This window comes from Crocodylus porosus, unplaced genomic scaffold, assembly GCF_001723895.1.
Source record: "Crocodylus porosus isolate Cpor-Errol unplaced genomic scaffold, CroPor_comp1, whole genome shotgun sequence".
Lineage (NCBI taxonomy): Eukaryota > Metazoa > Chordata > Crocodylia > Crocodylidae > Crocodylus > Crocodylus porosus.
Genome location: NW_017728915.1, coordinates 35,879,627 through 35,892,871, shown reverse-complemented (window position 1 = coordinate 35,892,871; position 13,245 = coordinate 35,879,627). Strand labels below are relative to the sequence as shown.

General features: G+C 36.8%; 1 protein-coding gene across 1 annotated transcript in view; it reads right to left on the bottom strand.

Annotated features, from left to right (window-relative positions):
* Window positions 1–13,245, bottom strand: part of USP10 (ubiquitin specific peptidase 10) — a 48,236-nt gene that overhangs the window by 22,294 nt on the left and 12,697 nt on the right. The window contains exons 7-8 of the mRNA XM_019535447.1: window positions 8,315–9,340; window positions 296–387 (exon numbers count right to left, since the gene is read on the bottom strand). Of these exons, the coding sequence (XP_019390992.1) occupies window positions 296–387; window positions 8,315–9,340 (1,118 nt within the window). The remainder of the gene's footprint in view (window positions 1–295; window positions 388–8,314; window positions 9,341–13,245) is intronic.

The window sequence follows — 13,245 nt, the reverse complement described above, 5'->3', positions numbered from 1 at the left end:
CATTTTCTGTAGGTGCTTTCTTAGAAAAAATAAAAACAAACTGACCCTCACCAGAATACCCCCGTTCCTATTATTATGTAAATATAAAGGTTTTTTTTTAATGCATGCATCATAGCTGAAGTGCATTTTTATTTTTATTTTTTTAAAGAAAAATACTAGTGAGCAGGCAACCAGGAATTACTTTGTTAATCTAATGTGAATTGTTTATTGTACAAACAGAACAAACTTAACTTGACAACTGCCATAATATACAAACATAAGCTTAAATTAAATTCATTCTCCAAGATAAGGATACAGCATTGATGTAGCACCAGTTTCCTTTATTGATCAGCCCTCGTGGTTGCAAAGATACTGGTTTATGTATTAATTTTACATTCTCCAGTAATTCTGTAGAATGAAAAAATAAATTTAGCAGAAGAGAGAGTTAAATTAGTTTAAAGATTTCATCATAGTAAAAATTATCCATCAAGATTCTTAAAATCATTAGATTGTAATACCTCAGAGTCCTCTTAAGAGCAATAGGAGATTGATATCAAATATACATTCTCTTTTCTATGGAAAATCATCTCGACTTTAGGTAGGAGTGAAGGCTGCTATATCAAAAGCTTTTCTAACTCTAATGATCTTCTAAAACCATTACAGGATTTGGGTACGGTTATTATTACTTTTTTATAACAACATGTATATTGGTTTTTTCTTTGGGGAAAGGGGAGGTTAATATACATAACTCTTATCAATTTAATACTCTGACACTAATCTTCTAGAATGTGTGGCAAGCTTCTCCCCGGTCTGAATGCAATTCAACTGAGATAGTCATTTTAGTTTAGAAGTTTCAACTTAACCCTGATTTATGCCAAAACTATCTTTGTGCAACAACAGGGATTAATGTTAACACAGCTCTGGGAAGTTTGTGTTAGCTGCTGGCTGGTTTACAGTCACAGAGGAAGTATAAAACATTGACCTATATAAAACATTGCCCATTGTTTTTTTTTCTTTCAAATGTCTCAGCAGTGGCGTAACTTTTAAGAACTTGAGTCAAATCCTGAAAATTGTTCAGGATCCACAACTGGGGCGCTTAAAAAAAAAAAAAAGGAAAAAAAGTGGCCAAATTTGCAACAGCGAGCACAACCGGGATTGAGCACTTTCGAAAGTCTTGTCCCTTACTCAGGAACCTGTAATAGGAAACTAGGCAGGAAGTTGTTTCCAAAATCTGAGCTGTTTAGAACTTGAACGATGGCAACAAATGTTTAAATGAAATGTGGAACTTAAGCAAATACACCTCCAAAATAAGAGAAAATTACTGTTATTTTTATTACAGTAGCATTTAGCTCCAAACTAAACCAGGACCACACAGTGCTAGGCACTGTAAAAATGTATCAAACACTACGGGTATTTCTATACCTCTTATTTCGGGCAACTCTAGGATTGCCCGCAACTGTGCTGAACCACACAAGCTGCTCCTCCCCCAATATTTTTTTGCTGTTATATATGTGAAACACAGGAGAGAGAAGTGGCAGGCAGACTAATTCCTAGTAAGGCCCACTGAAAAGCAACTGGAAACCCAAGCAGTGCCCTTTGAGGACTCATGCTGCCCCGCCGCATTTCCTTCTGTACTATGCTCAGATCACATCAGCGGACACAGGAAATAGGTGCAAAAAGGTCACAAGCAGAATCTCAGTATTTCAACCCTGCTTAGGTTAGGTAGACTGGGAACACACTTAAGACAAGGCGTAGGCTAAGGAGGAAAACTGGCTGGACGTATGCCAGGAAATATGAACCAGACATTGCCTGATGTTTCATTTGTGCCCCCATAAAAATTTTTATGGCAGCACAGATGCTGAACAGATGCCAATTCCCTCTGCCACACCACATGAAAGGAAAAACCAGTGGCAGAGCAAAAGGTGCTAACAGATTTTGCTGGTTTATTGAGGCAGGCATCTGTTACCTCTGCAGCACTTTCCTGGCTCAGCCAGACCCGTGCCCTGGGTATGGTTGGGCAAGGAAAGCTGGGAGATCACATTACCCCTTGTCCTATACCAAGGGGCAATGTGTTTCACCCTGTGAAGCAGATCAGCTGCGCCACAGCACAGTGATCCACTTCATTTGGCAACATCTAGTTTTAACCTTCCAGCCATAAGCCTGTGAGTTTGTAATGTGGGCGACTGGCAGACAAGGGTCAGAGCACGGTGGGCCTGGGAGCAACCCTAACTAACAATGTAGGCATTCCATTAAAATCTTCACAGCAGGGATTAAATAGGTCAAATGCATCCAAAAGAATAAAAAGGTGTTACTGGAGAACTAGAGGCATTAAGTAGCGAAGCAACTTGCTCAAGATTACACAGCAGGTAAACAAAACTGTGAACAAAAGCCAAGTCCTTTTTCACACAGTATGCTCTACTAGATCATTTTTCTTCATTAACACGGATTACTCTGCAATGCTAATTTAGTGATTTTGTGACAAGTTCACTCTTATCAAAAGGAAACAGAATGGAAATCTCAGAACATTTAAATCCTTCACCAATCTAATTAATAACTATTTCTGGCATCAGGAAAGTAAAACCATCTAAAATGTATAAAGGCCCTCTCTACATGTTACATCTACTGCACATTTACCTGGTAAAACTTTGCAATGAATTCAGACTGGCTACATGTGCAAACTAACTATGGTGCCTTAAAAAGGTCCAGCAAACTATAGTTATTGTTGGAAAACATGTAATAACTTGGTAGCTGGTTTCTATCCAGCTTTAATTTGCATGTGTAGCCTACGCCCCTGAAGCTGGAAGACTGCAGGTGCTGAAATCTGTCATTTGCCAGGGTGCCGCATGCACCCCTCCACAGTTGGGACACAGCAACTGCTGTGGTCTCCCAGCTGCAGGGGTGGTTGGAGCACTCCTGCAGCTGGGAACCCTATCAGCTCAGAAAGCTCCAAACTGCGGGAACTTGCTTCCTGCCAGTGCAGCGGGGGCCCAAGGTCAGGCCTATGCTGTATCAGCAGTAAGACGTGATGGGATCTGATTAGTGATCCCACAATCACACTTTCTACCATGCACGTGGCATGGCAGGAGGTGCAATTACATGGGTTGCACATTAGATCCTATGGCACCTTTACCTGCATGTACAGACTGGCCCTAAATGGAAAGACTACAGCTTTTCCACACTGACACACACATTTGTGATAAAATATTGTTTAAAGAGGTTCTGTATACTAATTTTACCTAACTGATTAATGCTGAAATGTTTCAGAAGCTGTAGCTAATGATTTAGTCTTAGAATATTTGCCCCACAAATTTTCCTTTAAAGGTAGGAATGCTTACAGGCTTATTTCTTGGAATTTCTACCAGAGATGTCCATTATAACACTGGGTATTTTATACCTCCAGTAACTGCTGTGTTAAAACCCAATTATCATGCTAAATCTAGCATCTTGCTTCCAAACCTAATGAACAGGGGAAAAAAAAAATCAAAAGTATAAACAGAAGCTGAAGTTTCATAAACACATAAACATACTTCCCTGTATTCTTTGCAGTTCTAGTTCTTAGGGTAAGCTGTACTGTTCCCTTTTAATGGTAACTACTACTTTAGTTAGAAATCTGGAAAAAACTTGTTTATTCCATTCCCCCCCACCCAGTATCTTCTTAAAACATCACTCATATCTCATTTTCTCAAACTTTTTAGCAGCATTTTATTAACACTAATTTGATAATCATACTATCATAACTTATTCCTTGTAGTTACATACACTCATTTAAATTCCAATTTCAGTCAATCAAGAAAGGAGGCAGAAATTACTCAACCCAAAATGACTGACTGCCAAGCCGATTTCTATCATGGTTTCAAAACAAAAATGAATCTATTTGGGAGCATGGATTCTTGCTCTGAGGGAGTAACAGGAAGAAAAAGGATTACACATGTTTCCCCCTTTCTGAGTAAAATAAGAGGGAAATACTGACCCCATGTCGTAAAATGTGGTCAAGCACTGGAAAGAGTTGTCAGTCACTCATTTAAAGCAATATTTTCATAGAAGTAAACTATTTACAAACATGTAAATTTAAGAATCTTATGATTGTGACACAATCCTTAAAAATCTTTTCAGCAAGAAATGTCCTCCTAACAATGTAAGCTAAATCCTTGGTGGAAAACCCAGTTTCTTTTGGCTCTCTCCATAATAATGCTAGACGGCAATTAATAACTGCCTTCTTTATACGTTCTACAGACCTAACTGTGATTTCCCATCTTTCAATCTGCCCTTCTAGAGCAATTAGTTTTTCCATCCATTTGTCATAGGTAATGTTCTACATTTTTATTCATTTCTCTCTTCCAGACTATCAAATTTGTCCACATTTGAAAGTATGGTGCCTAAAAACTGGACATGGTATGCCAGATAATACCTTCCTAGGACCAAACAGAACAATTACTTTCTGAGTCCTAACAAAGGCACTATTAGTTTATCCAGAGTGGCATTTGTCCTTTTTACAATAGCACCACAAATGATTAATATTTCATTTTATGATCCAATATGACACCCACGTATTCAACGGCACCTTCTTAAGTATGATGCTGCATCTGGCCATTTCAAATCATTTATCCATTTTATCAAGATCATTTTGAATTTTAATCCTGTCCCCTGAACTGCCTTCAACATCTTTCTTTTAGTGTCACTAATTTATAAGTGTACTTTTTACTTCATCAGCCAGGTCATTAATAAAGACACAATCAGACTCAGTGCAGACCTCTGCAGAGTGTCTTAACTTGAAATTCCTTCCAGCTCAACAGTAAGCCACATAAGGAACCACGAATATGAATTTACAACTGGTGTGAAGAAGTTAGCCATTAGTCTGAAGTCAGGCAGAAGGCAGGGTAGAGATGTACCTTATAGACTAAGGTACGCATATGCATACACACTAAATATGTATATGTGTATCTTAGTCTATAAGGTGCATCTCTACCCTGCCTTTTACAACCAGCATGCTAACCTCATCATGAATTCATCTACGCCAGATTTTTTTTTTGCTTATAAGAAATCCATATGAGTATTAAAAATCCCTTTGAAGTCAACTTATTTCAGATCGACTCTCTCTTATTTACTAGTCAGTTATCCTGTCAAAGCAGTAAAATTAGGCTGAATTTAAAACAATTTATTTTTTTTTAAATCTGCATTTATCACTTTACTATAGTTTAGATGCTTATAAATAGTACATTTAATTTGTTGAACATATCACCTTATTTTTACCTTCTTCAGTGATTCCTCCCTCACCCTGAAATCCTATTCCTACATTTAAAAAAAACTTGTTGCGTTTCTGATTACTATTAACCCTTTTTTTGTGAAAAATAGTAGAAATTATATTTATGTTTCCACCTGTACAATACTTCAGTTCCAATATTAATTTCAGCTCTATTCTGGCAGTTTCTAAGGCAAATGCCTCATTTCATTTAACAGCAAATCCATCAGTTGCATGAACAAACTGTTTTAGGTCCGTCCCTGGCCCCAGACAAGGCATATTGTGAAATGTGTTTTCATATTTTACATGTATATATAAAGTATACACCCCCCCAAACTTGCTTAATGTATCTGCTGTCCAAAACAGATTCAAAATGTTTTCCAATATTTAACAGCCAATATACATCATTATCTTTCTCTAAATATGAGCAATGTGACAGTGGAAGAGAGTTTTAATAGAGTGGTTTAGATCTTATGTTGATTGTCCTTTATAATTATAGCTCAAAGTTAGAGCTGTAACAGCATCACAAGTAAGTAATTTCTAATTAACTGCTGTCTCCTTTTCGAAAATGAACTATATTGCAGATGTCTCCTGTGTCAAAGTAGCATTATCAAGAAGCCAAATTGCAAAAGAAATGGAAGAAAAACCATGTTATGTTAGCATATTACAAACCAAAAAGTCTCTGCTCCCACCTGGTGGCAAAAAAACAGTAGTACAGGATTTATTAAAAATCCTGCTTTTTTAAACAAAAAAATGGCAAGGCCTAATTTAAGACTCAAAGATGTTAGTCTAACGTGTATTCCTAGACTTGAACAGTCCTTTCCAGTTATCATCAGCATACTTGAAACTCCATTTTAAAGGCAGACTGCATGCTAAGTCAATGCACCTTGACTTTTTTTAATCCCCCCTTCCAAAATTAGTGGTAAAAAAAGTCTGCTGGAAAAAGTGAGTCATGCTTAGCAGTCTTCAGTTTCTTGAAGCACGAGAACATGTGGCAAGATAAATGTGCTGCAGATAGAAGTGCATGTGAAAAAGATCAGTATGAAAAGGTACCATTATCTAACATGCCTGTTGCAACTACAGGATAAGAAAGTAGGGCTGGAAAGGACCTCCCCTAGGTCACCTAGTCCAGACCCTTGCTCAAAGCAAGATTATTGCTGACTATACCATCCTTCCTTCAGTTCATTACCTTCTAATTTTTTTTTAAAGACCTTAATTTTTATGGGTCCTATGTTAGATATTAAATAAATGGCACACGTGGACATTATATAAGTTCACATAAATACACAAAAGGGGCAGGGTAGAAATTCTAATCACCTGCAAATTTAGCTGTGAGGCACTGCTCTTTGTGAAGCCATCGGAAAATGAATAAGCACCAGTTGCACGCAACTTCAGCTACCGTCATCTCCACTTAATACCACAGACTTTTGCTGGTTCCATACATGTAGTATTATGAGGGGTTGGGTGTATTCAAGTATGATTTAGTTCATTCCTTTTCCCCTTCAGACAAACACATTTTGCTCATGCAAGCGAAAAGCTCAAGTGACTAGAGAAAGGCAATATGATGCCTGTAATCTCAGGCTGCTGCTTCTAGTTTAATATTTAACATAAAGTGATTTAATAGCCAAAGTTCACTACCTAGGGCATTATAGGCATGATAGGCACTTTGTAGTTTTAGTACATACATGTGAACCCATAGGATCAAGATCATTTGTACATAATAATCTGTTTTCAACTAAAGCCATCATTACAGAAAACATTTTAATCTTTCAGAAGTTACTGTATCAGTTTGATAAAAAATTCAATTGAAGAATCATTTTCAAGTTGACAGTGACCTTTAAACAGCCATTTCTTTGAAGGATTGACTATATTTGATCTCATTTGGTTTAAAAGCTAAGGAAGGCTGGGCTTGATGCCTGTCTTACATGGGTTGTTTTGTTTAGGTATGAATTAAGCAAGGTCCAAGCCCTCTTCTAGGAAGAGGAAGGAAGAAATCTATGGAACATATATTTTATCAGTAATTGAGAGTACCGTTCAAAGCCTTAAAGAAAACCACTCTGATAAAAAAAAAAAACACCTGACTATTCTAAGCTCCTTAGGTAGTCCATTTTTTAGGGAACTGTTTTGACATGAATGTTCCAGAGTAATGCTCACAATCTTTCACCTGAAAGTCTTTTCACTTCTGCCCAGTTTACTTATAAAGTTAATTTACCTCATATCAGCAGGACTCGTGCACATTTTTACACCAATATTGCAGATTCATGTGATAATATTGTATTATAAACAGTATTATAAACATCCATCACAGAGTGACAAAGAATTACTAAATCAGATTCCTTTACATATTCTTTAAATATTTTGAGCTATTATGTAACGGCACCTTTGATCAAAACGCATATTTTTCTGTGCTTCATTATCTCCTCTGAAAAGTATCATTTGGACTGAGGTTTCTTATTCTCAGATCAGTCACAACAGTTTTAACACAAAATGCTTATTTTGGGTTTATCATGTTGAAGACTCGGTCTCCAGATTTTGGGAATGAAACATTCACACAAATGCAGATAGATTTTCACAGCTTCCTGAAACAATGTTTTTCATTTTTATTCAAAAATCACGAACTATGTTTATCCAATTTTATGGTCAAGATAATATTGTTATTAATTGAATTCCTTACCCTTATCGTAAGGTGTCTGAACTTTCTTCGTTTGAATACATGCATAACAAATCACAATCACTAGGAACAAGACACCATCTAAAATATACAAATAAAACCTCTCTCCTCTACAGCAATCCTACAAACTGTTTAAAATCTGTACTGTTATATTTAAATCACTGCTCACTTTAGTTAAATGCTTCATATAAGCGACTGGTATTACCATACTTCTGTTAAATAATACATTATTGCATTGCATGCTCCAAATGTTAAAATAACCATCTGACTTTTTTTTTTTTTTTTTTAATTTGTGCAGTTAACATCATCAAATTTAATATTGTAGCAGTGTAGGTTTTTTCTTCTATCAACACTGTGCACTCTTTTTAAAGACAGAAATGTGTTATCCTTCTACTGCAACATCCGCTCTAGCGTGTTAACTATACCTGCAATCTTTATGGCTACAGGATCCTCTGCAACTGGAACAGGCCCCTCTTTGACTTCAACCTGTTTTTCAGGGACCACAGGAGAAGTGGCAGGAGGGGTATATTTAGTCTCAACATAGGCCACAGATGTGGAAGCAGAGGGCTTGGAATTGTGGAAAAGACTAGCCCACGATTTTGTAGGCTGATTAACAGGGGCAGATCCTGCAACCGGGGCTGGTGCCTCAGTAGTAGGTGAAGCATCCTCAGGCTTAGCTTGGTCTGAGTCAGTGCTTTCCACAGTGTGCAATTCTACACCATTGGCAGCTGTACCCTCACCAGAGGATTCAAGTGTTTGTCCATTAGTAACACCAAGACTCTCAGTAGTATCAGTACCAGCAAAAGGCTGTACAACAGCTGTCCTTAAAGGGCTATCCCTGCCAGTCTCTGAGGGGATGCAAAACTGTTCAGAATTAGTAACACTGTATACCTCAGGCTGCCCTGCAGTCCTGGTATTATCTAGTGCACTAGAAACAGAATCATCAGACACAGCTTCACTAATGAAGTCCACAGAATTTTCTGGGCTGTTACAAGTCCTTGGCGTGACCGATGATGCTATGTCTCCTGTAAGTTCTGTATCCTCTGTGCTTATATTATTCAGTCCTGAAGAATTTGCATGGCCGTTGACAAGAGCCTCTGTGGGAACCATGCCATCACTGGCATCTTCCAAGTAACTGTAGTATCCAGGGGGTCTTTTCTTCTTTTTTTTACGCTCCCTTTGGCCAAGGCCCCCTGATAAGCCATCGTTTTCAGCATTGGAACTGCTATCCAAAGCAAGGGCAGGATCACTAAACTGGCAGTCAATGGAGTTGTAGTTAGTTTCATCAAGGATGTCATCGGAAGTTTTTTGGGTAGGCGCACAACCAAGAATAAATTCTGGAGCCTGAGGATTCAGAGTGCTTGAAATACTGTAGTCGGTGTTATTCAGCACAGATGACTCTGTCTTAATAACTTCATTAACACCAAATTCAATTCTCTGATAGTCTTCCCCTGGCCAAAAGAAATCAGACCTTTGTTAGTGAAAATACACAAAGCTTACAAAACTAAGAGAATCTGGTTTTTCTACATGTTAAGTAGCATAACCCAATTTCCTTAAACTGAAGTTATTCTCAAAGTCTATGTAAAACTTGGGGGGGGGAATGATGGATTTAAAGCTTCTTAAATTGTAATGAGTAAATTAATAAATTGTAATCAAGCATTACAGAGATCTTCTGGATCACACAGAACGAACACATCAGTTTTACAAAGCCAGGGACTCCAAACCCTCAAGTAGCAGAAACACATCCTTCCAGTAATTTGGAACTCAATGGGCACATCTAAACCTGTGCTTTAATGCACAGTAGCCTATTTTTAATACTAAATTTAATGTAAATTAGGAAAAGCACCTTAAGGCATATGTACCCAATGAGTATAATAGTCTACATATATTTAACTAAAAGATGGGGCCTACAGAGTATGGTAAAATATCAAACTACTATTCCCAGTCAAAGACGCCACACTATTAAAATAATTTTTATGGTTATAATAAAAGAATAGAATTTTTAAACAGACTCAGGTGGCAATTATTCCAGGAGGGAGGAGGAAGGGGGAAAGGAAGAGGCAGTGAACAGTTACAACCTTAAGGCATCAACCACAAATGACAAAGTATTTTAAAATTTAACTAGACAGAATTTTTACAATTTCAAGTTTGAGACATATAAACAGTTTTATAATGAAAAGATACTGCATCTATTTCATGTGTTTTAAGAAATACAACTGAATTAAAGCCAGCCACAATCTTACACTTAAAATGCTATTGGTGACCAATATATGAACATGAAGATTCTTAATTTATTTTTATAATATGATATATATAGCAAATACGATGTGCACTAAGAAATGTTATCATAATAGACTAAAATTCACAATATGCTGTCAGGCATTTTTAAACAGAACATCTTAACACCGCTATAAAATGATATCAAAGTATGTTGCAAATATATGGAATTTGGTAAAATTGCAGCATGTGTATTTTAGCGATACTTTATAAAATAAGTAATACTGCATGCCTTAGGCTACCCTGATATTTCAAATGCACAGCTACTCCTCACTTAACGTCACAGTTATGTTCTTGAAAAATGCGACTAAGCAAAACCATGTTAAGGGAATCCAATTACGTCACAGTAGTTACTTACTGGCAGGCAGCAGCTAAACATTAGAACCAAACATTGCCAAACAAGTATGTCCTTTAATAGATCAGCAACATAGTAACAAAATAACATTAACCAGGACAACATTAAGTGACTGTGTGCCTGTATAACCATTACAGTAATTTTCATTAAAACTAAATAGAAATAATATAATTAAGCATATACGATTAATAAAATCCTAAACTTAAGTAGTTTCCAGAATGAATTCATATTTTAATATTTAAATTAGAAAACAGTTTAATATAAACGTCTGTGATGCATACGTTACTGTTTCAATAATCTTGAAATTGCTAGCTTTGTGTTGCCATAATATGTTTTAGATGAGTAAGAATTCTACAGGGAAAAGATCAAACAACAATGAACGCTATTTCAAAAGGAATACACATATGATAGGTTATAGAAAACAGTAACTTTTAAACATTTTTAAAAGGGGAGGAAGGGCTGACACTCAGAAGCATGGATCAGCTGTTACAGTCTAACTGGTCTACATGCTCCTGAAGCACTACAAGTTTAGTTAAATTGCTAGATCATTAACCTCGAAAGAATAAAGGTTAAAAGGAGTGATGATTCTGCTACACTTGTACTGGTACAGGAGCATGCAGACAGAAGCTGCACCTTATACTGGTATAATTTGATATCATATGGCTGTTATGCATTGGATAGGCAGATGTGTACAACCTGTGGTCTGTGGATCCCTGGGGGTCCTCAGACTATGTCTAAGGGGTTTGAAAAAGATGACTATGATCAACCAAAAGTACGTGAATGCCCACACTTACAATTCAAAAGGGTCCGTCCACACCTCCCTTTGAAATTTCCAAAAGGGTCTGGCATCTACACTCAAAATGTTTTAGGGGTCCACAAATAAAAAAAGGTTGAAAACGACTAGTACAGTAACGTATACTTATTTTCCAGATGATTATGTAAAAAGAAAAACAGGCTATCAAAAGTGTTTAGTTTTAAAAGGGCACACATTCCTTTCTGGGAGCAGAGAAGTCACAGAAATGTACATTTATTCATCTTTTGTGACAAAAAAATATTTGTAAAACATTCAGAAGCTGCTCCCACAACAGGCAAGAACAGTAATGATTAGTCAGTTCAATTCATGGCTGAGCTCAACCCACTACCTAAACACAGCTAGATAATCATGTTGCATGCGATCACACAACTTCTTGAAGCCCTATTCCACACCAAATACAATGAAGTACATTACAGGGAGTTGCACTGATTTTGAATTATTTTTATCATATTTTTTAGTTTAAGCAAGAGTCTGGATTATTAGCAGTAGCTTTTGTGCCCATTATATTATAGGACTAAAATGCAGCACTGATTACTGAAGGCAAAGTCCTTCAGATCTAACATTAGTGAACCAGTGGTCAATATTACATGCTTAGGGAAAAAACCTGAGCTCCTTATCTTAAAAACTACTGAAATCTATTTTCTTCCCATAGCTAAGATCCACTAATAGAAAAATTAAAAACCAACTGAGCAGTATATTTTTCCTCCTAAATCCTGATTAGAAAAATCTGGTTTTAGACTAAGATTTGGCTTGCTAAATTCTATGTGGGAATACAATTGTGCATTTGAGAGTAAAATGAAACAAGAGATTTTAAAAGGAAGTTCCTACATCAGATACTCAGGGGTAAAAATAAAAGAGTACTCATGTTATAGTAATTTTGAGGTGGAGAAAACCAAAAAGTAATTCAGACTTTTTCCAAAAATTAAATCCATACAGGATCTCTGGTTAACAGGAATTGTAGAGGATTACAGCATCATTTCCAGAATCATTTATTTCTGAGACTAATTTTAATACATTTACTTGCTTTTTAAAAGAAAAATATGAAAGAGCCACCCTTTTTTTGTATCCTTCACTATGCTTCCAGACAGTTTTGTTTCATTTCATCCTAGTGTTTTGAGGATCTAATTCCGTGTCGACTGCAACACATGCACCTGAAGAATAATGTACTGTGCCAAGATGCCTCTTGCAGATGTTACACTGCATTATGTCAATGTGTCAGAGTGAAAATTGCAAACCCGTATCAATTAGCATGCACCAGGTGTCACACAGTTCTAGTCAGAAGGTGATTATTCCTAACACATGTCAAAACTTCTGTCATTCACTGCTAAACAGAACCATCAGCATAGCAACATTTTGTTATTATGGAGTGGTTACATGGTTAATATGTCATGTCAGTGTTATTACACTAACTCCACCTGAGCGTTTCATTCCATTTTAGCTTATATGCTCTTACATAGAAGGTCCTATTTGTGTGTGAAATAGGAAACCCAGCAGGTTCCTTTAATAGTTTATGTGGGGTTGGGGGGGAAGAAAGGTGTATTCAAAGAGAGAAGTATCATGACCAGTAAGGCTTTAAAATAGAGCTCTGGAATACATTTTATATCAAGTCATACTTTCGTTTTCCAGAAAAACAGCTAAACCAGGCAGAAACAGAAGGTAACGAAGACAACCAAGCAAAAACCTGAAAAGGTATCTTAGTACTGCAGCTGCCAAAATATACTAGTGTTAAAACTTCTACACCAGGGGCAGGTGAAAGTGCAACTCTTTGCATAAGTGCACCATAAGTGTGTGGTGACAAAGCAGTTAAGACACCATATGAGTTTAAGACCTGGTTCTAGAACCAAAGCAAAAGCTGCCTCTAGCTGACTCAAGCTATAAATGGGTATTTGGTCTTTCAGGATAGGGAATCA